The following is an 18,991-nucleotide window of genomic DNA, read 5'->3' on the forward strand; positions in this document are numbered from 1 at the left end:
CTGGTCCGACCGGGATAATGAAGGCGGGCATACGCCATACAGTGTGCTATAAGGGAAATTTTGCCCGGGCTGCGGCACTATTGCCTATTCTTATATCGAATTCCAACTGCCAAGGGATCTTTTACGTGCACGGCAATGTAATCACGGGACCTCGGTTTTTCGTCACACCCGAACAACTAGACAGTTCTCCTTTTCAGACCCTCCTTCCTGCACCACTGACAAGGTGAAACCACGTCAGGAAATCTGAATATACTTTCTCGGCCAATGTAGGGATCGAAGGCGCGACCTAGAGGCTAGCGAGCCAGGGTCTTTCCCACTTAGCCACCGTGGCTCCCTACTTTAAAAAAAAATAATGTTGAAGTGAAAGGGTGGGGGTGGGGGTCGTTATAATGAAGTTAAAATGTGACGCTTATCGAAGGCTCGGATTAGCCATAACGAGCGCATGATTTCACAGAAGTCATGGTCATCCAGAGAATTCCTTATTCGCTCTTAATGCATGGTAAGCCGATTTTTTGTATGGTGACTTATTGTATACCAGTTTGATCTCAGCACATTGACCTTTGTAGATTGATCACGTAAATTATTAATTTCCGTCCTGGTCCGGACTTTTTCCGTATGCAAATGAACTTTGTCGTAGATCACATATAAGGTATCAATCTGTTTTACAGACCTAATGCGACATCCGTCTTTTATCTCTGTCCAAGATGACTGACCTTTAAAAGGTCAGACCGCTGTTGTTCTAAGGGTGACGTCACATCACAATGTTTACCAACAAAGCAAGATGGCATCGATAACGCCAAAAAAGATTACTTCTGTGGCTTGTTTTTGTTGTTTTAAAACAAACACGAGCAGGTCAATCAGATTAGACGGTAAAAAATGTACTTCTGAAAGAATTCAGAGTAAACAAACAGAAAAAAACGTCAAATTGATGGTCACACGTGCGTTGTTTACATCGAACGTAGTAATATGAACTGGTACGGGCAGAATTATATCGTTTTACCCATTTTACGCCTCCGCGTACTATTTTCTGTACCTATTTACGCTAAATATGGAATATTTTTTATCACGATATACTTCAAACACCTTTATTTATTTTTCTAATACTAAAAAAAAATGTTTCAGAATTTAATTTGTCGAAAGAAAAAAGTTAATATTTTGTAGTCATTAAGTCGCATCGATGTCATCCTTATCAGTGATTGTAGCGGCTAAGTGAATATTCACTGCGGATCAGTGTGATAAGGTATATGCTCTAATATGCTAAGTTCTATTATGCATTTGTCTATTAAATGCAAAATGCATAACGGAGAAGAGAGAGAGAGAGAGAGAGAGAGAGAGAGAGAGAGAGATGGGGTTTAACGTCCACTCGACACAAACTAGGTCATTTCGGGACTAACATATGGTTTAATTTTATTTCATTAATTCGCTTGCGCGTAGGGGTCTTTAGCAGTGGGAGGAAACCGGAGGACCCGGAGAAAACCCACGAGGTTGGACAGGCGACCCTACTCCTTGTCACGTACAACCGGGGATTCGAAACCCCGCCAGTTGACTCAATGACAGGCCCTGGCGTATGATACAGCACGCACGTGCTAACCATTCGGCCACCCAAGTGTAATGTGCAAAATTATACTGTATTTGTATTATTGAAAACTGTATTTTAACACTGTGACAATGGTAGTGTGGAGCAATGGAAATTGCAATTTGTAAAACTAAAATACGTATTTTGAACTGCTGGCATAATATGCAGTTTGTACAGTGAACATTGAAATAATATTGGCAACGTTATCCTTCCATAATAATGTAAGGGAGTTAATTATTCAGCTAAAGGGGTGTAACTCCATTTTAAGACGTTGGGAAAGGTAGGTCGACATCTAGGACAGGGTTTGTTTTAACGTATGAATTTATTATTGAATTAACAATAGTTTTATATGCACACCATGTTCTAAATAATGGGCTTATGTCATGATCTGTGACTATCACTAAGAGCGGTAATGACAATAGCTTGCTTGTTATGTTAAAACACGTTTATTAGTATAATACTGACTTTGACTTATATGAAATGAAATGAAATGGGGCTTAACGTGCTACTGGATTAAGGCTTATAGATAGCCTGTATGTTTCACTTATCAGCCGTGGTGAAAATGTGTTTGGATTTGAAGCTATCTTATGGGTACTTTCATGAACCATACGCGTACCCCTGTATCCTGTATATCAACATGTAATGTCCCAGAGCGAGAATGTACCGGCAGTTACAGTAGTATTGTAACCTAGAGGGTCACTTCCATAAAACCAGGAACAGCTGTATAATCTGGATATGACTTTATTTGACCAGCAACAACATTAAAATCAATTTATAACTAAAAAGAAATGAACAAGACGATGTGCATTCCTTAGGACAAAATAATATATCTATAATGAAAATGTAATCTAATTTATATGACCTGGTTGTTAAGACACTAATCTCTAATAGTTTTAAGTTTAGTTAGTTATCCAATAAAAGATCATTAAAATGTTGCCACTGGTGACTTGAACTAAACAGTTAATTAAAATGGTAAATAATGCTAGATTTGTAAAGACAAATGATGTGGGTGTAGAAGAGGCTTGAATCATTAAATACAGGAGACGATGAATACATTTAATTATATTGAAACAAGTGTAGGAAATTAGTCTCTGAATGTAGCCGTTACTTTTATCGTCTACATGACAATATTCAATATGTATTAAAATGATTAATATTTATGAATCCAAATCATGGAAATATAATCTACGAGCATTGCTTTGAAATGCTTGGTTATAGTATACCGTAATGTCCGTGTACACTACACGATAGCAAATAAATAGACGTGTGTCTATAGGTGTTACACACTATCTAAATTAAACTCAAATTTTACTGTGTCATTCGTTAGTGAATGTCATTATACAGATAAAACACGGTGAATAAATGTATCTACGTTCTTACACAGTTAGCCGTGTCAGCCATTGTTGATTATTATGAACACAATGAGTAAAGTAAGCCACGTGCCCTGTAGGCTAATAATATTTCATCGGGACAAAGACAGCTGTCTAGGGACGAAAAGCCGAGGTCCCGTGTATCCATATGGAATTCGATATTAGAGTAGACTGTAGCGCCGCTGTCCGGGACAAAATTTCCCTCATAGCATATTGTATGGCGTATGCCCGTCTTCATTTGACCAATTGGTGCAGAACAGCAGGACGTTAAACCAAACCCCATTTCATTAAACTTGTCCAGTGCGATTTGTTAACGATGTTTTTCGATCTTTGCTTAAAAGGGCAATCATTAGTCCCACCCAGTTTTACCGAAAAAGGCAACAGCCCTTTTCTTCCATGAGTCAAGGCAATTTGCCTTTTTATACTCCCACATTTTCATGTGGACATATATTGTCGTCGCCCCTGTCCGTCTGGACGTCCGTCCGTCCATCCACAATTTGTTTGTGGACTCCCTAAAGGTCACAATTCTTATCCGATTTTGACGAAACTTGAAATATAGGTTTATCTCCAAAAGATCTCGGCTGCTTTCGATATTGGCATGTATCGGATCGAAACTTCATGGATTATGGCACCTGATTGTACGAAAAATCACGCTTTTAGTTTGTGGATCCTATGGAGGTCACAATTTTAATCCTATTTTGATGAAACTTGAAATGTAAGTTTATAACCCAAAGATCTCAGTTCTTTTCGATATTCGCGCATATCGGACCGTAACTTCCTGAATTATGGCCCCTTGTTGACCCTATAGAGGTAATAATTTTTATCCGATTTAAAAAAAACGTTTTAGTATATCACCGTTACACCCTAATGATGGTTGAGTTCGAATTTCGTGAAAATCGGCTAAAAACTAACAGACAAAATGGCCGCCCCTCGTTCTCAAATCGCGTAAAAATATGGTATATCAAGGTTGTGGACCTTACGGCGGTCACAATTTTTATCCGATTTTGATGAAACTTGAAATGTACGTTTTAAACCAAAGATCTCGGTTTCTTTCGATATTCGCGCATATCGGATAGTAACTTTGTGAATTATGGCCCCTGATTGTACGAAAAATCGTGTTTTTAGCTTGTGGGCCCTATAGTGGTCATAATTTTTATCAGATTTAAAAAAAACGTTTGAATATATCACCGTTACACCCTGGGGATGGTTTCGTAAAAATCGGACCACAACTGACAGACAAAATTGCCGCCCCACGTACTCAAATAGCGTTAAAATATGGTATATCAATGTTGTGAAACCTCTAGAGGTCACAATTTTCTTTTGATTTTGATGAAATTTGAAATGTAAGTTTATAACCCAAAGATCTTGGTGCCTCTCGATATTCGCGCATATCGGATAGTAACTTCCTGAATTATAGCCCCTGATTGTACGAAAAATCGCGTTTTTAGCTTGAGGTTCTTCTAGGTGTCAAAATTATTATCCGATTTAAAAAAAACGTTCAAATGTATCACTGTTACACCGTTCGAATTTCGTGAAAATCGGACCAAAACTGCCAGACAAAATGGCCCCCCATCGTACACAATTAGCGTAAAAATATGGTATATCAATGTTTTGGACCCATAGAGGTCACAATTTTCTTCTGATTTTGATGAAACTTGAAATATAAGTTTATAACCCAAAGATCTTGTTTCTTTTCACTATCCGAGCATATCGGATCGTAACTTCCAGAATTAAGGCCCTTGATTGAACAAAAAATCAAGTTTTTAGCTCGTGGTCCCTGTAGAGGTCACAATTTTTATATGGCCACATTTTCATGTGAACGTATATTGTCGTCGCCCCTGTCCGTCCACAATTTGTTTGTGGACACTCTACAGGTCACAATTCTTATCCGATTCTGACGAAACTTAAAATAAAGGTTTGTCTCCAAAAGTTATCGTTTGCTTTCGATATTGGCATGTATTGGATCGAAACTTCATGGATTATGGCCCCTGATTGTACGAAAAATCACGTTTTTAGCTTGTGGACCCTATAGAGGTCACAATTTTAATCCTATTTTGATGAAACTTGAAATGTAAGTTTATAAACCAAGGATCTCGGTTCCTTTCGATATTCGCGCATATTGGACTTTAACTTCCTGAATTATGGCCCCTGGTTGTACGAAAAATCGCGTTTTTAGCTTGTGGACCCAATACAGGTCATAATTGTCATCCGATTTTTAAAAAAAACGTTTTAGTATATCACCGTTACACCCTAAGGATGGCTTAGTTCGAATTTCGTGAAACTCGGCCCAAAACTGACAGACAAAATGGCCTTCCCTCATTCTCAAATAGCGTAAAAATATGGTATATTAAGGTTGTGGACCCTACAGAGGTCACAATTTTCTTCTGATTTTGATGAAACTTGAAATATATGTTTATAACCCAAAGATCTTGGTTCCTATTTTGATATTCGCGCATATCGGATTGTAACTTCCTGAATTATGGCCCCTGGTTGTACGAAAAATCGCGTTTTTAGCTTGAGGTCCCTCTAGAGATCACAATTATTATCAGGTTTAAAAAAAACTGTTGTCAGCTTGAACTAACTATTACAACACCAATAGGGATTGTTTCTAACGTTCTAGAAATATTTGAACTGGGTCGAACAGTCGAAGAGAGGTGAAATAAATTAGTTTAGTGCGTATTACTTTGTTTCGAAATGTATTGCACCTGCGCAGATCCGTTTTTCGTCAGCTGGCATACGGATTTAAACAAATACGCGTCGGAACTGAAAACTGTTGTTAGCTTGAACTAACGATTACAATACCAATAGGGAGAGTTTCTAACGTTCTAGAAATATTTGAATTGGGTCGAACAGTCGAAGAGAGGTGAAATAAATGAGTTTATTGCGTATTACTTTGTTTCGAAATGTATCACACCTGCGCACTTCCGTTTTTCGTCAGCTGGCATACGGATTTATACAAATAACCCCATGTCTCTTTCTTTCAGTTAATCCACGTCCATCAAATTAATAAACGACAATGGAGAAATTTCAGAGTTTATCAGACTTTATAAATAAAGACAACAATTGGTTGATCCTAGGTGGTACCGGAACTATTCTAATTGGTGGAATAACTGCTTATAAACTTTTAACAAAACGGTAACTTGATGTAGTTATAATTTGTTACAGTATTAGACCGGGAGCACAGGGGGTCAACCTAGCTGAAAAGTGTACCAATTTTCTCCTATATGGTATCAATGTATGTATATCTGGTATCATCAGAATGTAAGTCTGCAGGGTTTCTGGTGGTGGGTGTGTTATTCCACGCCCTAAATGCCATGATCCCCAACTAGGCTAATTTAGCTCAAAAGTGTACCACACGAAAATCTTACTGCAGTGTACCGTACATCTTCAGGTATTACAAAAACACTCTGACAGACATTTCTGGTGGTGGGGTACCCCTGATAGAGCTATGTAATTGCCAGACATTTGTAGTAGTGGAATATCCCTGACAAAAGTTATCTAATATTTAGACCAAAGCTAGGCTAGATTAGCTGAAATCTGTGCCACCTAAAACAGCTTTGGAGTTGTTCAGTACCACCACAGGAGTCATGAATGACCACTGCCAGACAGTTTGTGCGGTGGGTTACCCCTAACAGACACGCCCCAAAATGCCACGCCCCCAACTAGGCTAGCTTCGCAGGCACTGTTCCCGTGTTCTAAAAAATTAGATTTTTAGCCAGGATGCGTAGGATACTAATACCTAGCACGTATGGAAGAGGCGATAAACTGCGATTGCAAGAAATTGATTCTTGGGCAAAAAACATTTTATGGAGCTAAAAATGCGTTTTTGAAAAAATAAAATTGTTCCTACAAACGCAGTTTATCGACTCTTCCATATGTGCTAGGTATTGGTATTCTACGCATCCTGGCATAATTTTTAATTTTTTGGACCACAGGAACAGTGCCGACTAATCTATCCTAGTTGGGGGTCGTGTTATTTTGGGCGTGTCGTTTGAGGGGCAAACCACCGCACAAAGTGTCTGGCAGTGGTCATTCATGATTCCTGTGGTGGTACTGAACAACTCCAAAGCTGTTTTAGGTGGTACAGATTTGAGCTAATCTAGCCTAGCTTTGGTCTGGAAATTAGATAACTCTTGTCAGGGATACTCCATCACTACAAATGTCTGGCAATTACATAGCTCTGTCAGGGGTACCCCACCACTAGAAATGTCTGCCAGAGTGCTTTTGTAATACCTGAAGATGTACGGTACATTGCTGTGTGATTTTCATGTGAGCTAATCTAGACTAGTTTGGGGCATGGCATTTTGAGCGTGGAATACCACACCCACCACCAGAAACCCGGTAGACTTACATTCTGATGATACCAGATATACATACAATGATACCATATAGGAGAAAATTGGAACACTTTTCAGCTAGGTTAACCCCCTGGGCTCCTGCTCTATATGTCCTAACCCCAGGAAAGCAGCCACATTGGGTTGGCGGTAGAAGGTTCATTTTTAGCCCGTTGCTCCATTCGGCAGCGTGTTCGACAATCTCTATTAACCAAAGATTGACTCCCGGTGTTTAGATATTTTATTACTACTTCCGGACAACCAAGACGCTGAAGCGATATTGTTCATCGATACGTTTAAAAGTAATCTGTAACAAAATCTGGTCTCCTCCTGTATATTTGCGTCGCACAGGAAATTTGCAAGTAGTCTCTATAAATCAACCACAGAAAGGATCTTCGCTAAGAAATTGTATTTGAAACATGTTAACCTGTTCTATCACATATGCAAACTTGGTGGACGGCATCGATGCAGGTTAACGTTTGCTGCAATTATTTTGAATATATTTCAGAAAAAAGAAAAGTTGGCCCAAAGATACAGTTGTATTACATTCACTTGACAAAGGCATCTGGGATATGAGTTTAACACCATTTGCTGTTAAACTAGAAACATATTTCCGATTGGCTGATATTCCTTACATTGTAAGTAACTATACTTATAATTTATAATAATAATTAGCAACGATTTATGTGCACAAAATATAGTTCTCACAGTAAAGGATCGTGGGCATGATGTTTAGAAGGTTTGTATTCACGAACGTTGATAACACGTTTCAAATTTTATATTTCCACAAACAATAAACAATATTTTAAGTTTCGTTAGGATCAATTGTAGTTCCCCTTTAATTGCCCACGTAAATTATTAGCAAGGCGGATAAGTAAATAGGTTAAAAAAAAACCTTTTAACTCTACGCTTGCACAAATATGAATTTTATTCCGACCAGCTTGCTTGGGCGTCCCTTTTAAAAATCCATTTAAATCTAATTCAAATGACAATAATTGTTAGATTTATTATTCCAGTGACCAAATCGGTGGGGTTTTTTTTTAAGATTGGATTTGTGTTCCGGTTTCATTTTGCGTTTTTTTTTAAACAATTCTCGAAATGTTAATAAGCAATGGCGATAACACTAGATAAATTGATTTATATTTCTAGAACAACCCAACCAATCAGCAATCATCTAAGAAGAAAATACCATGGATTGAGTATAATGGCGAAACTGTGGCTGATTCTGCTTTTATTATAGAATATTTAAATAAAAAGTTAGCTTTAGATCTCAATAATATGCATTTAACACAAACAGAAAGGGCTATAGGTCGTGCCTTCTCTAAAATGGTGGAAGACAATACTTATTGGTATGTATTAGTTATACATTTTTGTAACTATAATATTGACTTGTAAACTGTTTCACCAATTCCATAAAATAATTAAAAGTTTCATACTTTTAAAAATCAGAAGGTTACCTAGATGACGGGGTTGGGTATAAATCAGTCATTATATCTTAAAGCACATAATATTATATGTATTGGCCTTATTTGCTCAACAGTCGATCGGGATACAAGGATCACAATTATTTCTGCCAAATGCTCTTTTACATCTACGCTAATATGTCCACTGATGGAACTTGATATTCCTCCTATTCAACTGAATATGAATATCTTCTTTTAGTGGCATTTAGCAATTGACACAAGTAATAAACACAAAACCATAATATGGAACAAAATATTACTGTTTTAATTAAAACGACGTTTCGTTTCGTTTCGTTTTCAAGCAAATGATGATGAAAATAATATACAGAATGTCTATATTCCCTATAGATTAATTGTTAATTAGCTGTTTGTTACTTGTTTTTGTATATAAACCTTCTGTATATTATTTTCATCATCATTTGCTTGAAAACGTTGAGAGAACCCTCAACGAAACGTCGCTTTAATTAAAACAATAATTGTGTTCCATACTAAGGTTCCGTGTTTATTTATTGAGTAGGAATACTCACCATGTCCCCATCAAACAACAGACACTTAACACATCCAATGAGATTATCCTACCGTTATACTATAAAACTGTTAACAGGGTTTACAATAATATTATAGGTGTCAGTGGTTATGCAAGGTATGCTTTCGATCCTAAGTTTTTGTAGCTAAACCACAAGCCTGTCAAATCCTACGTGTATCTATACCGGCTACACACATGCTTTTTTCTGGCCACTGATAGTCAAGGTATAGCTGACGTAGATACTGTTGGGCCTCTGAACTCTTGGACTTATATGGCAACCAAATCGTACATGCATCAGGAACACAGCTAGGGTAATGCTTAAAAATTACGTTTTATATCAAGCAGCATACTAACTTTACAAGCATAAATCTATGAAGTTAAATATAACATGTCTCTCAATCCACTCAGCGTTAGTAGACTACTGAAAACGCTACATCATATTTTCGTAAAGAAACCCGATCGGTCTTTTAAATATATCAAGATATTATCTATTTCCGTGCCATCCGTAGCATTACATGGTGTTCCCTCTATTAAATCTTGTTTATGAATTTGAAAACAGTATTGGTCGAGGCCGTAATATTGCTACACTTGGCCGTGACATTATGCCTATCGTGAGCGCTGTCTAAAGACTCCAGCACGGAGGCGAATTGTTGAATTAAAATATATCATACACCCCCTGACATTTTATAATTTACTGTGCAGAATGTTATTTTTGAATTTCTGACAACTCATAGTACAGTGAAGATATCGGCAAGAGGTAATGCAGTTGTTTATCCCTATTTTCAGGACGATGGTGATGTCAAGGTGGTACCATGATATCTATAAAGTTGATCCACCGGGTCTTGGTTTGTTAGGCAGCTGGCTTCTGCCATTTGCTGCTCGAATGATATATAAACAGGGATGGCAACAAGGTATGGGTAGACACAGTCGTGATGAAGTACTACATATCATGGAGGAAGATTTAAAGGCGGTTTCTCTGTTTTTAGGTAATGACAACGGTATAAGAAACATATAGGAGTAAATAGTTCTTTTGTCCTGCTTGTTTCACGAAAATATTAACTGTTTGTTCTTGACTGGACAATGTTTTTTAGTGACTGGAATTCGTATATCTATACAAATATTTGTGACTGTCGTTTGTTTGTCTGTTCACCGTTGGCGGATACACTAGGGCTGTCCGGTGCTGAAATTTGGTGTAAAGGGATAGCTCGGACCCGGCAGTAACATAGACCTGGTGGCGATGGCCTACCACTTCCGGTTTTGGAGTTATGCCACTTGCGGCGCATGGCCATACCCGTGCTGAGAGTCTTATATTTTGTTTATTGACGATAGTTGGCGGAGAACCCCTAAAATAATTCCAATGTTAATATTTGACTTTGATTTAGTCATATTTTCCGGTATTATCAGTGGCGTAGGAGGACCGGGTGCTTGCCAAGGAAAAGCATCCAGTCCTTTGGATGGGACACAAACTTGGGGTCCACCCGTGTACTTGTCGGTGTGCATTTTAAAGAACCATTTACGGTTGGAATTCAATGGAACATAGAAGGAAACGCCACTGCCCTTGCAAAATTTGCCCTCGTAGACCACTGCCTGGCATATGCCCGTATTTTCAATCCCGTTTCGTGCAAAGATATGGGATGTTAAACCCGATTTAATTTCTATATTTGGTAGATAAAAAGAAGTATTTGTTTGGAGAGAAACCATGTGAAGTTGATTGTGCTGTATTTGGTCAATTATCACAGTTTTGTTGGCATATGCCTGGTTTATACGGCGAGACATTAATACATGGTGAGCTATTATTTACTATCTTTCGTTGATTAGCTTATTGCCTGTAAAACGTGTAATTTAATATCTTAAAGTGTAATTTAATATCTTAAAACGGAGTAATCACCCCTAACCTTGACGACAAAGCTGGTGGTAGACTGTAAGGTAACATTTTGTGTAAAATTAAATTATTGGTCTTTTTTCTCCCAGCTTTTAAATTAAAGCAGAGGGCAATTAAAATGCCCGTCCGTCTGTCTGTCTGTCTGTCCGTCACACTTTTTGGGATACAACAACCCTCCTTCTAATTGAGCTAGAATGTTCAAACTTGGCGTAGGTGTTTATTAGGTGATTACCTTGATGAAGCATTTTCTGCTTAGGCTAAGTAGAGCTAAGTAATTTGATTGGTTGATGATTGGTTGATGTGTTCTAATAGAGTAATGAAACTTGGTATATAGTTTCATTATATCAATACCTTGACTAAGTTAGAATATGGGGATTTTCTACTCAGGGTAAGCAGGGCGATAAGCAATTTGATTGGTCGATACTTTGGAACTCGATAACTTTGATTCTAATTGAGCGAGAGTGGCGAAACTTCGTGTATAGTTTCGTTACATCGGTAAATTGACTGAGATTGATGACGGGCATATTCTGCTTTGGATAAGTAGAGACTTCAAGCGAACTGGTCGAGACTTGGAACACAATAACTCTCCTTCTAATTGGGGTAGAATGGTCAAACTTGGTGTAGGTGTTTCTGAGGTGAATGCCTTGACTGTGTTCGATCATGCGTATTTACCTTTAAGGCTATGCAGAGATAAGCAATATAATTGTTTGAAACTTTTAAACACATAACTTTGGTTCTAATTACGAGGAAGTCCGATGATGAGAATTCTCTGCTAAGAAGCGATAAGCAATTTGATTTGTCAAGACTTTGGAACATAAGAACTCTGCTTTTAATTGAGGTAGAATGCTAAAACGTGGTAAAGATGTTCATTAGGCGAATGTCTTGACTGCGTTAAATGGTTAACATTTTCCGCTAAAGCTAAGCAGACAAAATTACTGATGGAGAGTAGTTAACGTAGTGTATAGTTTCACTACCAGGCACTTCAAAACCATCACTGAGTTTGATCGTGAACATCGACTGCTTCGATTAAGTATATAAGATCAGTTTGATTGCTCGATACTTTCCAAAATAGTGAATGTGCATTTAATTAATATTTGGCATGTATTTATTTTGGGATTGCGACGAAAGACATCAGTTTAAATGTTGGGATTTTTTGTCTTAATTTCAGAGAAATACCCCAATCTAAAAGATTATTGCTATCGAATGAAGAAAGCGTTCTGGCCAGAACTGGGAACAAGTGCAAGAAGCAAACAGGAGAAAAAATCAACATGAACTGAACATTTTGTACAGTTATCTAACATAGCGCTTTTCAGATTATTATTTTAGTTCTTCAATAATATTATACTGCACGTACATTAGTTAATTCGAAAATTTTTTGCACATATTATCTCAATCTACGGATGTGACCTTTTTGAGAAGGAATACGAAAACTACAAAGTTTATCGAGATTTTCCGGCGTTGTTTCCCATTGTCGCCAATGTCGGTGGTGCAGGACGGAGAGTAACCTAGACCTGATGGCGTTGGGCAACCGCTTCCGGTTTCTGAGTTATACTACTTTTAACCCGTTTAGCGGGGGGGGGGGGGGGTCATGCGCTAGTAAATGATAACGTGCAAGGTTAACCTGAAGTAAAAGCCACTGAACATCCTATAACAAATATCATCATATTGATCGCCATTTCCTGCAGAATAATTTATTATTGTTAAGGGGGTGATTATATTTTATTATATTACCTAATATTGTATACTCCTAAATACATTAAGACAGGAGATAAACCGGGGAGAGATGGTGACAATCAGACCCACAGCAAATGGAACAAAGGGAGTTTCTCGATGATAATTGTTTGAAAATAAAAAGATGCGTTCTTCAATTCACAGAAAAGTGGACACGGTCAAATCTCTGATAGAAATTGGGTCATTTTCGACCATTTTTTTGCATTGAAATGATAAGGCACACGCCGTAAATTACAGATAATGGAATCGGATTCAATTTCGGAAAGACACGAGGGGTTTCACGATGATAATTGTTTGAAATTGAGAAGACGCGGTCTTCAATTCATAAAAAAGTGAATACGGCCCCCCAATCTTTGATATCAATGGGGTTGTTCTCTGATTTCGTAAAGACAGGGAGAGTTTAGCAATGCTTTTCGCTTAAAAATGAGAAGAACCGTTCTTCAATAAACAGAAAATTGAATACGGTTAAATCTCTGATAAACAAAAGGGGTACATGTAATTTTGAACCAATTTTTCACCTTGAAATGACAAGGCGCACGCCGTAGTTTCGTAATTTACTGAAACTGGAATCGTGACTAGAGGAGTTTCTCAATGATGTTTGCTTGAAAATGAGAAGACGCTTTGTCAAATTAACAGGAAATTGAATACGGTCCAATCTCTAATACGGTCCAATCTCTGATAGAAATAGGTTCATTTTCTAACATTATTTACATTGAAATGAAAATAATTTACCGAAACTGGAAATAACAAATTTTTCCCGCTTCAGCGAAAATCTAAGTGCAGTTATGCAAAATATGTTTTTTATGTGCTTTTTTTCTAAGAAATCTAAAACGTATATTCCCTAATCCACAGCAAATGGAACCGGGTGCAATTTCGAAAAGACAATTAAGGAAGTTCTCGAGATCATAATTGTTTGAAAATGGGAAGACACGTTGTTCAATTCACGGAAAAGCGAATACGGTCAAATCTCTGATAGAAATTGGGTCGCTTTCGACCATATTTTTGCATTGAAATGATAAGGCACCCGCCGTAATTTACAGATAATAGAATAAAATTCAATTTCGGAGAGACACGAGGGGTTTCACGATGATATGAATGGAGCCGTTCTCTGAATTCGGAAAGACTTGGGGAGTTAATCAAGGCTTTTTACTTAAAAATGAGAATACGCTTTCTTTAATAAATAGAAAATTGAATACAGTCAAAGTCAAATCTCTGAAAGCAACTTTTTGCATTGAAATGATAAAGCGAGCGCCGTGATTTCCTAATTTACAGAAACTGGAATCGTGTCCAATTTTGAAAAGACACTGGGAATTTCTCAATGCTTTTTGCTTTCTGCTTATTACAAGTCTTTCTTTAGGCCTGAAATGTTATCTAAATTATCAATTAGACATTAATTAACTTATCCAGACCATAATGAACTCTCGATGTCAAGGCTAGCCTTCGATGTTGGCTGGATTAGATTCCTATATGCCGCTAACGGCTATTGATAATTAAATCAATAAAAGTGGATAATCGAGACTATGCTGTTTATATTAATGATTTTAGTAATGATGACCGAGACTATGCAAAAATTTCACCCGCTTCTTTCTCGGCTCATAGTGGATCCATTTGACTGAAATTTTCAGCAAATTACCTTTACACTATCTAGTTTTTAACTATTATAGCGAGAACTGCCATCTCTTTATCTTATCTCCCATAATGTATCTTTAACTGAAACGTGAATAGAAAAGGGGTCGTTCTCCCATTCCGGACAAAAATGGGTGAAATTTGCTCGAATTTTAAATACCATTTGAATCTTTGATTGGAAATAGGATGACGCCTTCTCCAAATCCAAAAGTTTGAATGATGTTCAGTAACAGGTTGCCCACACATTGGCGTGCACGTAAAAGAACCCTTGACAGTTGGAATTCAATATATGTGTAGGCCGTAGTGCCACTATCCTGGCAAAATGTCCCTAGCACACTGCATGGCGTATGCCCGCCTTCATTAGCCCAACCAGAGCTGAACAGTAGGAGGTTAAACCCCATTTCATTTATCCTTGCCTATACGACCCGCTTAGGGTGGCCATTATACTACTATACACGATAAGCACCATCAGTTAAGAGGCACAAAGTAATCCCAGCATCACAGAATAAATATCAGGATTTGGAAAAATATAAACTATCAAGAGATGTGATATTTAATTAAGCCCCAAAACCACGCGACCGATCTAATAACCTATAAAGTGGATGGGCATTATAAAATATCAACATTGTATAGTTTATTAAAGATGCATTATGCAAGAGCTAGATCTGGCTCTTGTTAAATGTAATATAAATTATAATCCAACTCTCTAGGACATCGGGTGGCTTAGATGTTAAATGGATGAGAGGATGTCTGTCATATCTTTGTTAAACGTTTAAATGGAAATTATAAATTACATTTATTACATCAAAATGGTACTTGACAGTCAATTCATATTTGCGCTATTTCTTGTCAAAGCTTCAAACATTCATAACTTCACTCAGAATAAAGTAATTGTAGTGACATTTTCAATATATTCATTATAAATTATCTATTTTAAAACGCTAATAGCTAGAGTGGACTGCTCTTTATCTAAATCTTACATATTGCATCTTTAATCTTAATTAGTTATAAGATTAATTATCAAATATTAATATTTTATAAGGGATTATCCTGATATAATATTTAGTTGTATAAACCATACGCCCTTGGGAGAAATGATATTTGATCTGTCTTTCGTTCGTTCGTGGGGGTTAACATCCGCTGCCATCGAGGGTGATATCGCAGATAAATCAATTTTTCCTATGAAACTTGCCAGTACAGCAACTCTAGTTCCACGTTGGGTTATATCTTGGTATCATGGATGGATTCATGGATTAGTAAGGTATTAGTATATACATATGTATCTCAGATTGGTCACCATTAACTAAGTAATGTTTATGTCCCATCATATTTTATGTATATTTATTCTTGTATTTCTTGTACATACATACAAATACTATTACTATTACTATCTGATATTTAAATTTTGGAAATATTATTACTCATTCCATCTTGGCGATATCATTTAGTTGGAAGCGTGCGTTAAATTTCACATTACAATTGTTACAATCTCCTAGTATTGATTGTAGTTGACAGATTCACGATCCACCCAATAGCCTTATCAGAAACATCTAGACAAAAAGCCATTTAATAATACAAATGATATATAAATGATATTGGAATAAAGGTATAAGTACGAGTATAAAAATGTTAATTAGAATCAATGTACAGGATTATTCACAGTATTCAGTTCAATTTTACCAGTATCCGGTTGATTGTCTTCTTAGCTAAGAATATTTACAGTGAAATAGAACATATTTTACATTATGATAACAATATTTATAATGAAATATAATATGTTTTATTATAATAATAATCTTTACATAGTTTATATAATAATAACTGTCTTTGTGAAATTACATACATTACAATATAATAACAACCTTTGTAGTGAAATCGTATATATTTTGCTTTACAGAAAATGTTACATTGTAATTACTTTTGAGATGAAGAAACCGTGGTTGTTGATTAGTTTGCTGATTGTCATAATTGTTGTTCATCATTTAATGTACAGAGTAAGTAAGTAAATAAATAAGCAATGGGTGACGGTTTGTCTAAAATGCCCTCTAAAGCCCGTTCGTATCTACACCTAACTGTCAAGCCGAAAGTCTCACATTACAATCCTAAACATATTATGCGTCTGTAATTATTTGAAATTTTCAATTTGTATCCGATAACATCGAAGCCAAGATATTATCTAACATAAACGTATTGCCTTTCTCTCAAAATGAATTAACTACCGATTTTATTTCAGAGATATTGTCCAAACAACAAATGGTTTGCCAATCCACAGCTAGAAAATAACATCACAGTAGTAACAGCCTACTTCAATATTGGTGAATTTCAGAAAGGGTTGTCGGGCAAATATACTCCCGACCTTTACGTAAAATGGATGACAACGTTCCAGTACCTTATAAACCCGCTTGTTGTTTACGTAGATGAACAGAAAATGGCAGATATTTTTAAAGATCTAAGAAAAGGTTTAAAAAGTGTAACAAAAATTATCGTTCTGGATAGAAAATATATGTGGTCATTTGGACTTAAACACAGAATAGGTCAAATATTTTCCTCCAAATCTTATCCTAGGTTTTATCCAAACACGGTTGTTCCAGAATACGCATGCGCTAACCACGCTAAATATGAATGTCTGGAGAAAGCCATCCAAGAAGACTATTTCTCAACTGCTTATTTTTCATGGCTGGATATTGGCTACTTTCGTGACATAGTTTCTTGTACCAAGGATTTTACATTAGTATTGCCAGATTGCTTTGATCAAGAAAAGATCTCATTCACACAAATCTATGAATTTACACCACAAATAAATATGTCCGATATTTTTCTGAAAAATCGTGTGTGGGTCGGAGGTGGGATGAACTTGGCCAAAAAAGAAGTCAGTAAAGAATTTGTACGTCTTTATAGAAATTCTGTAGATACACTAATGCAAAAATCATTAATGAGTACTGACCAGCAAGTCATTTATTCTATTTATTCCAATAAAGGACGAGCGATATTTAACCCGACTGTCGAAGTACAACCTTACAGATCGAACGATTGGTTTTACTTGGGATTCTTATGCCATCGTTCTTACAATAAATCTTCATTTAGAGAGGACTAGGGCGTTGAACTCCTATTTCGTTAAATCGTTTATTTGAGGGGAGGGGTGTTATAATTTTAGCACATGTAGACCACTCTTTAGACTGCTTCATATTACAGCGTTATAGATTGAACGTTTTTTAAATCGAATGTCGAAGTGGAACTTTTGAGACAGAGCGATTATAACTTATTGTGCCATACACAGCCAAAATGGTTTTTACTTTAAAACAATGAACTTACCTTAGTGAATGTTCAATCTGAAATGACAATTTCTAAAGTGAATATGAAACAGCTCTAGTAAACGTACACTGCCAACAGAGCCGTGTATTCGCCTATAAACAGTCATAATGCTGGTGATATTCTTTACATCTATCTATACTAATATTTGTGACCGTCGTTTGGTTTGTCTATTCAGGGTTGGCGGCTACACAAGGGGAGTCCCGAGGCTGAAATTTGGTGTAATGGGGTAGCTCGGACCGTGGAGTAACATTGGTCTACCGCTTGGCTTACCGCTTGGTGACATTGGCCTACCGCTTCCGGTTTCAGAGTTACTGGCACAACCCGGGTCATTCACTAGTCAGAACATTGAGTTTATTTGTTCAAATTGCCTTTATATTTACTCAGAACGTGATGTTTCGGTTTAATAAAAATCTGTAGTAGTACCGGTCGTATTTGTCTCTTGCTTTTGAATTCAGATTTCTTTCCCTAGCTGCCCATACCATTTCGTATAAAATGGTGTCGATAATTGAGGTCGACGAACCATCAGCACACTGACTTAGGGCACATAACAGAATTTCCATCACAGGATTTAGATAAAGTGAGGCCCAAGCTAGATCCTCCCAATCCCAGCCCTCAAGACCAGAGGAAGATGCGAGTGTGTTTTAAGCACGATTGAGCAAAGCCGATGATGACGGATGTTAAAGGCTAGAGTGCGTCGAAGAAAGGCTTATGCCAGTGTCAAAAATAGTATATTCCTTGGCCCGGGCCCCAGGATACCAAGGCTATCAGTAAATCCGACAATGCACGTTAGAAGCTTTTAGGGCGTTAACGATTTTGGTGCATTTTAAAATCACTTTTAAATTGATATAACTAAGGTAACGTCTGTTACATGTATATATATGAATATCGTGGCATAACAATTATCGAGATATTCGGTAGTACCCCACTTTAAACCAGCGGTTGAACTACATCATGAAATAACGAACGGTTGATTTTATTCAGGATTCCCATATCACCACTCTTACAATAAATAGTTCCCGGTCGGTGGGTCTGTAATAAGCAGGCACCGCATCACCTTTGTTTGTTTTCCTATGTATGCCTGGTGCGTTTAATATTTGTTTTTTTTTCTGATTTAGAACTTCTAATCTTCCCTTAGTAATATTAAGTTACAATAGTGTGTATGAAGAATGAA

The 18,991-nt window shown here is 36.9% G+C and overlaps 1 protein-coding gene across 3 annotated transcripts; it reads left to right on the plus strand.

Annotated features, from left to right (window-relative positions):
• The first annotated feature begins 1,846 nt into the window (after window positions 1-1,846).
• On the plus strand, window positions 1,847-18,242 carry LOC126820538 (uncharacterized). Of its 3 annotated transcripts, XM_056103199.1 has the most exons (9): window positions 1,847-1,890; window positions 5,931-6,081; window positions 7,789-7,918; window positions 8,430-8,629; window positions 10,056-10,255; window positions 10,938-11,054; window positions 12,320-15,769; window positions 16,406-16,502; window positions 16,742-18,242. In XM_056103199.1, the coding sequence occupies exons 7-9, from the start codon at window positions 15,603-15,605 to the stop codon at window positions 17,600-17,602; spliced, it is 1,125 nt and encodes a 374-aa protein (XP_055959174.1). In that variant the 5' UTR covers window positions 1,847-1,890; window positions 5,931-6,081; window positions 7,789-7,918; window positions 8,430-8,629; window positions 10,056-10,255; window positions 10,938-11,054; window positions 12,320-15,602; the 3' UTR covers window positions 17,603-18,242. The 3 variants fall into 3 exon arrangements, 2 of the variants coding, with proteins under 2 accessions (XP_055959174.1, XP_050404519.2); XR_008789240.1 differs by having other exon boundaries at window positions 12,320-16,506; window positions 16,742-16,846; XM_050548562.2 differs by having other exon boundaries at window positions 12,320-16,502.
• The last annotated feature ends 749 nt before the right edge of the window (window positions 18,243-18,991 follow it).

This window comes from Patella vulgata, chromosome 1, assembly GCF_932274485.2.
Source record: "Patella vulgata chromosome 1, xgPatVulg1.2, whole genome shotgun sequence".
Taxonomy (NCBI): Eukaryota; Metazoa; Mollusca; class Gastropoda; family Patellidae; genus Patella; species Patella vulgata.